This window comes from Oncorhynchus gorbuscha, unplaced genomic scaffold (assembly GCF_021184085.1).
Source record: "Oncorhynchus gorbuscha isolate QuinsamMale2020 ecotype Even-year unplaced genomic scaffold, OgorEven_v1.0 Un_scaffold_1834, whole genome shotgun sequence".
Classification (NCBI taxonomy): domain Eukaryota; kingdom Metazoa; phylum Chordata; class Actinopteri; order Salmoniformes; family Salmonidae; genus Oncorhynchus; species Oncorhynchus gorbuscha.
This window is the reverse complement of record NW_025746504.1, coordinates 10,001-23,188: the sequence shown is the minus strand read 5'-3', so window position 1 is coordinate 23,188 and position 13,188 is coordinate 10,001. Positions and strand designations below refer to the sequence as shown.

At 42.1% G+C, this 13,188-nt stretch overlaps 1 protein-coding gene across 1 annotated transcript in view; it reads right to left on the bottom strand.

Annotated features, from left to right (window-relative positions):
• Nucleotides 1–3,116: 3,116 nt before the first annotated feature.
• The window catches only part of LOC124024360 (FH1/FH2 domain-containing protein 3-like), a gene marked incomplete at its 5' end in the record, with an annotated part of 15,830 nt that continues 5,758 nt past the window's right edge, over nucleotides 3,117–13,188 (bottom strand). Inside the window, 6 exon segments of the mRNA XM_046338297.1 lie at nucleotides 3,117–4,020; nucleotides 4,514–4,681; nucleotides 4,901–5,008; nucleotides 5,011–5,095; nucleotides 12,155–12,347; nucleotides 13,111–13,188. The exon segment at nucleotides 13,111–13,188 is cut by the window's right edge and continues 113 nt beyond it. Coding sequence (XP_046194253.1) covers nucleotides 3,938–4,020; nucleotides 4,514–4,681; nucleotides 4,901–5,008; nucleotides 5,011–5,095; nucleotides 12,155–12,347; nucleotides 13,111–13,188 — 715 coding nt within the window.

The following is a 13,188-nucleotide window of genomic DNA, read 5'->3' as shown; positions in this document are numbered from 1 at the left end:
ACACTCCAACACTCAGACATCATTTACAAACAAAGCATTTGTGTTTAGTGAGTCTGCCAGATCAGAGGTAGTAGGGATGACCAGGGATGCTATAGTTAAGTGTGTGAATTGGACCATTTTCCTGTCCTGCTAAGCATTCAAAATGTAACAAGTACTTTTAGGTTGGTCACATGTAGTGTAGACAACTCTAGGCTACAGTGCAACCAGGGGAACAGGGTTCCAGGTGCAACATCATTGACAGGAGTGTAAATGATGGACATGAATTCAGTATACTCCCATCAGATACAGTAAAGGTCCAGACTACTAATAGTTGTTCTGCGATTATTACCAGAACACATTTAACACAAAGAATCAGATGTTTTTTCCCCCTCACACAACAGAATTCACACAGTGTCTCTGAATGTTTCTTAAGAGATCTTTTATTGCCAGATGTTCATACATACAGTTGTTGTTAGAGGGGCGAAGACGCAAGAAAAGCTCACCGAGTCTGGATGTGCTTGTGACCAAGTCCCACACTGACTTACAGTACAGCAGTGGGGGAGAAGGAGATAATATAGCCAATCACAGAAAACACGGGTTGCATCCCAAATGGCACCCTATTCCCTACACAGTGCACTACTTTTGGACTCTATGGGTCCTGGTAAAAAAAAGAAGAAGAAGAAGTAGTGCACTCTGTAGGGAATAGGGTGCCATTTGGGACACACTCCATGTTTTATTGAGTGCAATGTAATGAAAGGCTGCTGAAGGTTCCATAGGAGTACTAGGGGCTGAAGCGTTACAGATCATTTCAGATGGAGCCGACATATGCAGTGTTTACCATGAATGCAGTCTATGCTAATGCAGGAACATTTTCAATCACGCTAAAACGCTGAACTTCAGCGATACAGATTGAATCCAGTCCTAGGTGGTTACATCGACCACTCCGTCTATCCTAATGTGTTTCAAGTCATGTGCAGAGGAAAAACAATAAAACATAACAAATGCTAAGCCTCTGAGCATTCAAATCAAATGAATCTCCCTTTATCCATAACATAACGTGACATTCAAATCAAATGAATCTCCCTTTATCCATAACATAACACGCCACATCTGTAGACATTTTTTTAAACCATGGTTTGGTTTTCACTTAAATTACAATTTCCATAGAATAACACTGCTTTGTTTAACCTATAATACACTATTCTATACAAAATACCAACAAGTGAAAGACATAAAACACATCGTTGTGACATTTACATCATTTTACAGCATTCTTCCCCCATTATTACTTTACATGTACTCAGAGTTACAATACTCAAAATGAGCATCTGAGAAAAAGGCTGAAAGAATATACTTTCTCACTGTTAATGTTCTGGTTTTCCTCAATGAAAGACGCATGCTACTAATGGTGTATAAGGTGCTGGATAGTTTCATACCAAATTGTAAGTTCTCCATGAGAAAGACATATACGTGTAGGTGTGTGACTGTTTTGTTGTGGCTTTGTGTTGCTGCAAGCATATATTCTTTCATGTTTAGTCGACAATGGCTGTTTCCATCACAGTGAATGTTTGTGACTGTGTAGAATCATCATACAACTCTCTACACAATTCCAAATGTAAACTGGAATTATGCACTTTAAAAAACGAGCTATCTAGCTGACTGTAACCACTACACCTCAATAAAAGTCAACAGTGTAGGAACGTTCAGATATACTATATGCCCTAATTCTAAAATGGAAATATTGTCATTAGACAATTAGCTATAACCCTAGTTTAGTTGTGATTGGAAATAAAACTGCAATGTGCAAATGGAAGAGGAGAACTGTTTCCAAGACATAAAGCTATGGAACATAGTACTGAAATGTATTCATCTAGGAAAGAATGAAAACAGGAAGTCACAGCTGTTGAATTGACCTAAGGAGGAAGTCCTTTCATTACACACAGTAACATTTTCTGTAACAAATATCTCCCTGAACATTACTGAATAAATAGACTTGTCTATAAAAGGCACTCATTCAGTTGAAGCTCATATCGTTTTTCTATAATAACCAATTATTAATCTCGTACTTTTTTAAACAATTCTTAAATGTTGCCTAACTCTTTGACACAGAGAGTAAAGAGAGAGTACGTACATGTAACTAGTGTAAATATATCTCCCTGTCAGTTCTAACACTCCACAATAAGTATGTCTCAACCATAGAAGAAGGCTTTGCAGCGAACAACAGCAGGAGCTTGCGTAACACTGGTGTCATGCATGCAACACGTGTGTAATTGTAGGTACTAGGCAGGCCTATAGGCTAAAGCTGGAACATGTATGTTGTAGGCAGGCCTATAGGTTAAAGCTGTAACATTCGCTACGCGTGATTGACAGACGTCAGTCTGTCTGGACCCAGTAGCATCGTCCCTTCTGTACACTTGTCAGCTCACAGACTGTTCTCACCAAAGTTGATGACTCTAATATGCTATGTGCTTTTTAAAAGTGGAAACCAGTAATTCAATTGTATGTGGTAAATGATACCTTCCCTCTTAACACATCATGGTGTGTCCTCTTGGAATTCCAGTTTGTTCCATCTGTATAAAATCCAACTGAATCAACAACATGCAAAATTGGAAACATTTTAGTTTGCAAAAGTCAAAGGAATCTGTTCACTTTTCCTCTGAAATTAGAGTGTATAATCAGTTGTGCTACTGTTTCATTATTGGTTCTGTCTGGGGGATTCTTTCATTCATCTGATATCTGATTGGTACATCAGTGTGTGTCAAGGATTTCCCCTTCCTTTCCTCTAAATATCCAACTTCTACATCCAGTGCAAATATTCCTTCTCTGAGCACCTTTTTCTCACGCATTAAAGTATTTTAAAACCCACAAAACTACCACAGTAGTATAATAGAACAAAACAGCCTGTGGACACAGACATTTAATTTTTATATAAACAAAAATTGTTCAAACTAAAAATACTATCTGACACCAAGCCCAACGCACATGTTCATCATAAGTGGGGATAGATAACATCAATGCTAACGTCTTTAACATCAATGCTAACTTATATAGCATCAATGCTAACTTATTTAGCATCAATGCTAACTTCTTTAGCGTCAATGCTAACTTCTTTAGCGTCAATGCTAACTTCTTTACTATTCAACTCCGAGGCCTTTTGGTTCAGACACAAGTCCACAGTGATTCAAGCACTCGCATGTCCCTCCCTTTAGAAGTCCTGAGGCTAAATGTCTTCTGTGTAGGTAAGTCTCAGTTTGTATCTTTCAGTCATAGGGTGAATCTCAATTGAGGAAAAGGTTAGGGAGGACGAACCTCAGATCTAGTCCTTCAAAGCCTTGTGTAGACAGGTGAGGATAGAAGACACAAGGAATCAAGGAAATACAACTGAGATTCACCACTAGTCATGTGGTCACTGTGGGCTTCATCAAGTGATTAAGACTTACAGTTGTTATGTGAGCTGTTCCTCAAAGGCCTCAGCCTCATATTCAAAGGTTAGGAGAAACAACTGATTGGAACAACACCATTAAGAAACACTCAAGTCGGCACAGCAGCATAGTGTAGTGGTTTGGATGCTGAACTTTACCTGAGTGTGTGTGTATGGAGCTGAGTCAGCTGGATCACTGAACCCCTTTAACTGCCCCTATACCAATACCACTTTGTTCCACTGAAAACCATCTATTATCCTGGATGTGGACCATATTCCTCATGGTCTCTTCCTGAACATTGTTTACCATCTTAACCAGCTACCTGCACAAACCACAGACAGGAAGCTGAGCTACAGTCATCATAAAGTTGAACCAGGGGAAAGACCAAGCGAAGCTATGGTGCAGCGGTTGACTGGCTGGCTGGATGAGCAGGGGTTAGAGGTCAGGGGTCAGTGAAGGGCGAGGTGGGCGGTAAGAGGGTTTCCCAGGTGTCTGTGTGTGCTGTGCTGCCGGATCCAGCTCCACTTCTCTTCCTGTCACACAGCCATCTCTGAACCACTGGACAACCCCAAGGCATTGGCCTCCTCTGGTGTCAGACCGCTTTTCAGTGTTCTTCTCACTGTAGAGAGGAAGAGGGCAGGGAGACATGGAGAGATACATAGAGAGAGACAGAGAGAGAGAGAGAGAAAGAAAGCGAGAGCGAGAGCGAGAGCGAGAGAGAGAGAGAGAGAGAGAGAGAGAGAGAGAGAGAGAGAGAGAGAGAGAGAGAGAGAGAGAGAGAGAGAGAGACAGAGACAGAGAGAGACAGGACAGACAGAGACAGAGACAGAGACAGAGACGGAGAGACATGAAGAGGTTTAAATAGGACTGGATGTATTTACTGTAGCACTGTGTTGTTGAACTGTATCACTCAGGTGATGCTGGAAAATAAGATAGTGTGCATTAACACTGACAGAAAGTCCACAATCAGATGTCGGGGCAGTTAAACCTTTGGCCACATCCAAAGCTAATGTAAGGATACTGTACAAAGAAAAGTTGCAAATCTGGTGTCAAACAAAGGCAACTCTTACTTCAAATATTTTGTTACTGTAAAAAAAATCCCTCTGACTCACGTGACTTGCGGTTGGCTCTGGACCTCTTCCTCTCGCGAGGCTCTGTCCGTGTCCTGGGCCCCTGAGTGGCTGACCTGACGATGCGCTCCATGATCTCATCTGCAGCGTCTGTCTCTGTGCAATTAGGTGGGTCTTCAATCACTGATGAGCCCCAAGGACCCACACGGCCTAGGAGAGAAGACAAGAAGAGAAGGAGAGAAGAGAAGAAGAGAAGACAAGGAGAAAAGAGAAGGAGAGAAGACAAAGAGAGAACAGAAGGAGAGAAGGAGAGAAGGACAGACAGAATCAACCTCAGGTGTAGTAGAGCTGGCCGTTGTAAAAAAGAAAAGTCCAGAAGTTTCCCTTTTTGCCAGGAGTTGTGTGGAGGTGGTGGTCTGTCAGACTGACCTGGCCTGCTGGCTCTGATACGTGTACGTAGGCCTGGCACGGTGGACACTCCACTGTCACTGCAGCCCTGCAAGCTGCTCTTCAGCACTGCCTTCATGTTCTCATGTCCGCTGCATCCTCTGCGTATTGCAGACCCTGCGTCAGCACGCCTTCCTGGCTTACAGGCCCCGGGGCGCTACCGCCAAACTTTCCATCCTGTGGGGTGGATTAGGAGAGAAGAGCTGGTTAGAGATGAAACTTCCTAAATCTATCTATGAAAATGGTTCAATTAGTCATCATGCTCTGGCATCATTAAGAGCTCTCAATTAGTCATCATGCTCTGGCACCATTAAGAGCTCTCAATTAGTCATCATGCTCTGGCACCATTAAGAGCTCTCAATTAGTCATCATGCTCTGGCACCATTAAGAGCTCTCAATTAGTCATCATGCTCTGGCACCATTAAGAGCTCTCAATTAGTCATCATGCTCTGGCACCATTAAGAGCTCTCACTCAATTAGTCATCATGCTCTGGCACCATTAAGAGCTGTCATCATGCTCTGGCACCATTAAGAGCTCTCAATTAGTCATCATGCTCTGGCACCATTAAGAGCTCTCAATTAGTCATCATGCTCTGGCACCATTAAGAGCTCTCAATTAGTCATCATGCTCTGGCACCATTAAGAGCTCTCAATTAGTCATCATGCTCTGGCACCATTAAGAGCTCTCAATTAGTCATCATGCTCTGGCACCATTAAGAGCTCTCAATTAGTCATCATGCTCTGGCACCATTAAGAGCTCTCAATTAGTCATCATGCTCTGGCACCATTAAGAGCTCTCAATTAGTCATCATGCTCTGGCACCATTAAGAGCTCTCAATTAGTCATCATGCTCTGGCACCATTAAGAGCTCTCAATTAGTCATCATGCTCTGGCACCATTAAGAGCTCTCAATTAGTCATCATGCTCTGGCACCATTAAGAGCTCTCAATTAGTCATCATGCTCTGGCACCATTAAGAGCACTCAATTAGTCATCATTCTCTGGCACCATTAAGAGCTCTCAATTAGTCATCATGCTCTGGCACCATTAAGAGCTCTCAATTAGTCATCATGCTCTGGCACCATTAAGAGCTCTCAATTAGTCATCATGCTCTGGCACCATTAAGAGCACTCAATTAGTCATCATGCTCTGGCACCATTAAGAGCTCTCAATTAGTCATCATGCTCTGGCACCATTAAGAGCTCTCAATTAGTCATCATGCTCTGGCACCACTAAGAGCTCTCAATTAGTCATCATGCTCTGGCACCACTAAGAGCTCTCAATTAGAAAACATATAGAAAACAAGGACATACAAATCCATTCTGGGTTAATCAGTTCTTCTCAGTCTCCTGACCAACAGCATGGGAGCTATATTTAAATGGTCAGCTGCTGCATGCACTTTTAAAAATTGTATCCCACAAACAGAAGCCATATTTATTTAGTATCTGTAACAAACAACAAACAAACAAACCAACAACACCCCCCAACCCACAAAAAAACACACTGTCAAAAAAACATTCACCACAGGTCTTTGTCATAACTTATTAGTCATAAGTTAACATTACTTAGACCGAAGTTATCAGCACTATGTGACAACCGTCTTATGAACCTTTACATCACATACAGTGAAATAAAACCTAACCATCTGCATTGAAACCTGCTGATTCCTTCCCTTTTGACGGCCATCTTGGTTCCATTATAGAACAAACAGAGCTGTGTAAGCTGATCCTGGTCAGCAGAGTGAGGCTTCATCCCAAATGTAACCCCATTCCTTTATAGTGCACTATTTTACACCAGGACGCTGGTCAAAAGAAGTACACTATACCATTCTATACTATTTTACACCAGGACTCTGGTCAAAAGAAGTACACTATACCATTCTATACTATTTTACACCAGGACTCTGGTCAAAAGAAGTACACTATACCATTCTATACTATTTTACACCAGGACTCTGGTCAAAAGAAGTACACTATACCATTCTATACTATTTTACACCAGGACTCTGGTCAAAAGAAGTACACTATACCATTCTATACTATTTTACACCAGGACTCTGGTCAAAAGAAGTACACTATACCATTCTATACTATTTTACACCAGGACTCTGGTCAAAAGAAGTACACTATACCATTCTATACTATTTTACACCAGGACTCTGGTCAAAAGAAGTACACTATACCATTCTATACTATTTTACACCAGGACTCTGGTCAAAAGAAGTACACTATACCATTCTATACTATTTTACACCAGGACTCTGGTCAAAAGAAGTACACTATACCATTCTATACTATTTTACACCAGGACTCTGGTCAAAAGAAGTACACTATACCATTCTATACTACTTTACACCAGGACTCTGGTCAAAAGAAGTACACTATATCATTCTATACTATTTTACACCAGGACTCTGGTCAAAAGAAGTACACTATACCATTCTATACTATTTTACACCAGGACTCTGGTCAAAAGAAGTACACTATACCATTCTATACTATTTTACACCAGGACTCTGGTCAAAAGAAGTACACTATACCATTCTATACTATTTTACACCAGGACTCTGGTCAAAAGAAGTACACTATACCATTCTATACTATTTTACACCAGGACTCTGGTCAAAAGAAGTACACTATACCATTCTATACTATTTTACACCAGGACTCTGGTCAAAAGAAGTACACTATACCATTCTATACTATTTTACACCAGGACTCTGGTCAAAAGAAGTACACTATACCATTCTATACTATTTTACACCAGGACTCTGGTCAAAAGAAGTACACTATACCATTCTATACTATTTTATTTAAGGAATAGGGTGGCATTTCAGACTCTGACTCTCATGTGGACCCCATTGTTTTTTAAGAGATGAATCTCTGGTTCTCATGAGGTCTACTACCCAGGATTAGGTTCTATCAGGAAGTGCTTGTCTGTGGATTCTGACCCCCTGGGGTCTGGTTTGAGTTTGGCCTACCCTGCTTCCCTTGTCTGTGGACTTGCAGTGAACAGAACTTCCATAGCCTTCTCTCTCTCTCTCTCTCTCTCTCTCTCACACACACACACACACACACACACACACACACACACACACACACACACACACACACACACACACACACACACACACACACACACACACACACACACACACACACACACACACACACACACACACACACACACACACACACACACACACACACACACACACACACAACCATGAACCTAACCCTAAACCTTAACCTAACCCCAAACCCCTATTTCTAACCCGTAAGCCTTGTCTGAAATGTCCTTGTTTTACTATCCATCTGAGATGTATCTCCTGGATCTGTATTCTTCTACCTAGTCTGATAACTACTGGTTCCTCTAAACATACTGTCAATACCTAGTCTGATAACTACTACTGTATCTGGTTCCTCTAAACATACTGTCAATACCTAGTCTGATAACTACTGGTTCCTCTAAACATACTGTCAATACCTAGTCTGATAACTACTGGTTCCTCTAAACATACTGTCAATACCTAGTCTGATAACTACTGGTTCCTCTAAACATACTGTCAATACCTAGTCTGATAACTACTGGTTCCTCTAAACATACTGTCAATACCTAGTCTGATAACTACTGGTTCCTCTAAACATACTGTCAATACCTAGTCTGATAACTACTGGTTCCTCTAAACATACTGTCAATACCTAGTCTGATAACTACTACTGTTGGTTCCTCTAAACATACTGTCAATACCTAGTCTGATAACTACTGGTTCCTCTAAACATACTGTCAATACCTAGTCTGATAACTACTGGTTCCTCTAAACATACTGTCAATACCTAGTCTGATAACTACTGGTTCCTCTAAACATACTGTCAATACCTAGTCTGATAACTACTGGTTCCTCTAAACATACTGTCAATACCTAGTCTGATAACTACTACTGTATCTGGTTCCTCTAAACATACTGTCAATACCTAGTCTGATAACTACTACTGTATCTGGTTCCTCTAAACATACTGTCAATACCTAGTCTGATAACTACTACTGTATCTGGTTCCTCTAAACATACTGTCAATACCTAGTCTGATAACTACTACTGTTGGTTCCTCTAAACATACTGTCAATACCTAGTCTGATAACTACTGTATCTGGTTCCTCTAAACATACTGTCAATACCTAGTCTGATAACTACTGGTTCCTCTAAACATACTGTCAATACCTAGTCTGATAACTACTACTGTATCTGGTTCCTCTAAACATACTGTCAATACCTAGTCTGATAACTACTACTGTAGCTGGTTCCTCTAAACATACTGTCAATACCTAGTCTGATAACTACTACTGTATCTGGTTCCTCTAAACATACTGTCAATACCTAGTCTGATAACTACTGGTTCCTCTAAACATACTGTCAATACCTAGTCTGATAACTACTACTGTAGCTGGTTCCTCTAAACATACTGTCAATACCTAGTCTGATAACTACTACTGTAGCTGGTTCCTCTAAACATACTGTCAATACCTAGTCTGATAACTACTACTGTATCTGGTTCCTCTAAACATACTGTCAATACCTAGTCTGATAACTACTGGTTCCTCTAAACATACTGTCAATACCTAGTCTGATAACTACTACTGTAGCTGGTTCCTCTAAACATACTGTCAATACCTAGTCTGATAACTACTACTGTAGCTGGTTCCTCTAAACATACTGTCAATACCTAGTCTGATAACTACTGGTTCCTCTAAACATACTGTCAATACCTAGTCTGATAACTACTACTGTATCTGGTTCCTCTAAACATACTGTCAATACCTAGTCTGATAACTACTACTGTATCTGGTTCCTCTAAACATACTGTCAATACCTAGTCTGATAACTACTGGTTCCTCTAAACATACTGTCAATACCTAGTCTGATAACTACTGGTTCCTCTAAACATACTGTCAATACCTAGTCTGATAACTACTGGTTCCTCTAAACATACTGTCAATACCTAGTCTATCCCAAATAGCACCCTATTCCCTATAAATGCACTAGAATACCTAATTTTGAGGCACCTACTGGCTCCCGCTAAACATACCAGTCAAAACTGTTTGCTGCCCTGGCCCCCAATGGCTGGAACAAACTACTGTCAGGACCGGAGTCAATACCACCTTCCTCTAAACATACCCAATACCTAGTCTGAATAACTACTGGTTCCTCTAAACATACTGTCAATACCTAGTCTCACCCCACCCCCTAAGTTTTAATGCACTAGAATGTTAGTGACACTGGATTTTGGAGGCACCTCTAGTATTCAGTACATACTGTAAAGACTATAAATACTACATCTAGTAGATGTTTTTTTAAATGATACAGTTAGTAGAGTTACATTCTAGTAGGAATCAATAACAACTCAATAACAACAAGGATTTGGCAGTAATGTTGGTTGTACAGGTGGCTGCATTCAAAATCACAGCAAGAAATACAGCGGACACACAACCTGAGAGAAAGATGTCAACTTGATCGTGATGAAGAATTCTGGCTTTTGGTTAAAGGTTAGAGACATTACTACCACAGGAAAAATAACACACACACATGCACCTGTTCACACACACACACACACACACACACACACACACACACACACACACACACACACACACACACACACACACACACACACACACACACACACACACACACACACACACACACACACACACACACACACACACACACACACACACACACACACACACACACACACACACACACACACACACCCATACCTCACCATCCTCTTCATCCTCACTCTACAGAGGAAAGGGAAGAAGATGAAATGAAGAGGAAGACAGAAAAGGAGATGTTATGAGATGTGCTGGAGGCGCCATAGTCAAACAGAAAGAGCAGAAATATGACCTCTGACAAAAAAAGAATGAGGAATGTTCTATTCTGTAAATGAGGTTATCTAAAAACGCTGGTCGACTATTAACACACGTCTTGTCCTTTGTACGGTCCACAAATTCACCATTGGGTGTGACGGCCACACAACTGTGCTCCCCTCCCCCCTGTGAGAGCAGCGTGATCACGCTGTGGGGATAGTTATTTCTCCTGCAGGGACATCCAAAGGTTGGAATATTTCACACAGTGATTGAATTCGGGTGCTCTTGAACTGGAGCTGAACCCTACCAAGGACAACAGGCCCTGGAGTGCTGCTCCATCTCCCTCCTACAGCAGGCTGCAGGCCCCTCTGGGCTGGAGGGAGTTTCATCATCACACAGGGAGGAGGGGGAGCAGGAGGAGGAGCAGGTGGAGGGGGGGGCAGAGGAAGAGGAGCAGGAGGAGGAGGATGGGTAGAAGGAGGAGGAGCAGGAGTATGGGGAGAGGGGATCAGTTCTGCTGTTTTAGAATAGGATACATAGTAAACAGATCACTGATTACTGTTACAGTAACCAATCACTGTACTGGATGTGTGAAACTATGCTGATGTCATTGGAAATGAATGCGTTGTCTGAGGTGACCAGTGGGCACGTGTTTGGAGAGTGAGCAGGTGGGTAGGAAATCCTGAGGATGACAATGAGGAAGTTCAAGAAAGAAATTGAGAGAGTCTCAGGTGAAGAGAACACAGGAAAAGACAAAAGAAGACATAAGAACACCGGAGAAGACAGGAGAAGACAGGAGAAGACAGGAGAACACATAAGAACACAGGAGAACACAGGAGAAGACATAAGAACACAGGAGCAGACAGGAGAACACAGGAGAAGACAGGAGAATACATAGGAACACAGGAGAAGACAGGAGAACACAGGAGAAGACAAAAGAAGACATAAGAACACAGGAGAAGACAGGAGAACACAGGAGAAGACAGGAGAAGACAGGAGAACACAGGAGCAGACAGGAGAACACAGGAGAAGACAGGATAATACATAGGAACACAGGAGAAGACAGGAGAAGACAGGAGAACACAGGAGAATACAGGAGAAGACAGGAGAATACATAAGAACACAGGAGAAGACAGGAGAAGACAGGAGAAGACAGGAGAAGCCTACAAAGGAAAAATAGACCAGATGGGGCAAGAGACTAAAAGTGCTTAAATATACAAGGTATGCGTCCCAAATGCTACCCTATTCCCTTTATAGTACACCATTTTTTAGCAGAGCCCTGGTCAAAGTTAGTCCACTATATAGGGAGTAGGGCACCATTTGAGCCACTTCCCATGAGCAGGCCTGTTAAGTGAACAACAACACTCACATCTGTGATCATCTTTCCTCTGGTCTTGTTCCTCTCTCTGTGGTTGGCCCTCTTCTGTTTCTGTTGCAGGACGCGTTCCCGTGTGGTCCGGTACTCCAGGGCAAACTCACTGAGGATCTTACTGAAGCGGTGGATGCTGACCTCCCGCACAGCGTACGCTGGATGGCCCAGGAACAACAGGAAGGCATGGAACCTGCAACACGTAGAGAGAAAAACATGATGGCATCACATTGTAGTTTACGGCGTCAGATATCACACCGTTATCTCTCTCTGAAGAAACAGATGGCGTCAGATATCACACCGTTATCTCTCTCTGAAGAAACAGACGGAGAAACGTCAGATATCACACCGTTATCTCTCTCTGAAGAAACAGACGGCGTCAGATATCACACCGTTATCTCTCTCTGGAGAAACAGACGGCGTCAGATATCACACCGTTATCTCTCTCTGGAGAAACAGATGGCGTCAGATATCACACCGTTATCTCTCTCTGGAGAAACAGATGGCGTCAGATATCACACCGTTATCTCTCTCTGGAGAAACAGATGGCGTCAGATATCACACCGTTATCTCTCTCTGGAGAAACAGATGGCGTCAGATATCACACCGTTATCTCTCTCTGGAGAAACAGATGGCGTCAGATATCACACCGTTATCTCTCTCTGGAGAAACAGATGGCGTCAGATATCACACCGTTATCTCTCTCTGGATAAACAGACGGCGTCAGATATCACACCGTTATCTCTCTCTGGAGAAACAGATGGCGTCAGATATCACACCGTTATCTCTCTCTGGAGAAACAGACGGCGTCAGATATCACACCGTTATCTCTCTCTGGATAAACAGACGGCGTCAGATATCACACCGTTATCTCTCTCTGGAGAAAAACAGCTACGTTGGAAGGTATTTCAACGAGGTAAAATAATGCATCAGAAGACCCTTCACTATAATCATACCGGTTGATAATTCTCCGATGAACTATCTTCAAGATGATGATTCTCTCTGCACAGTCCTTTAGGAAGTCAGACATCTTC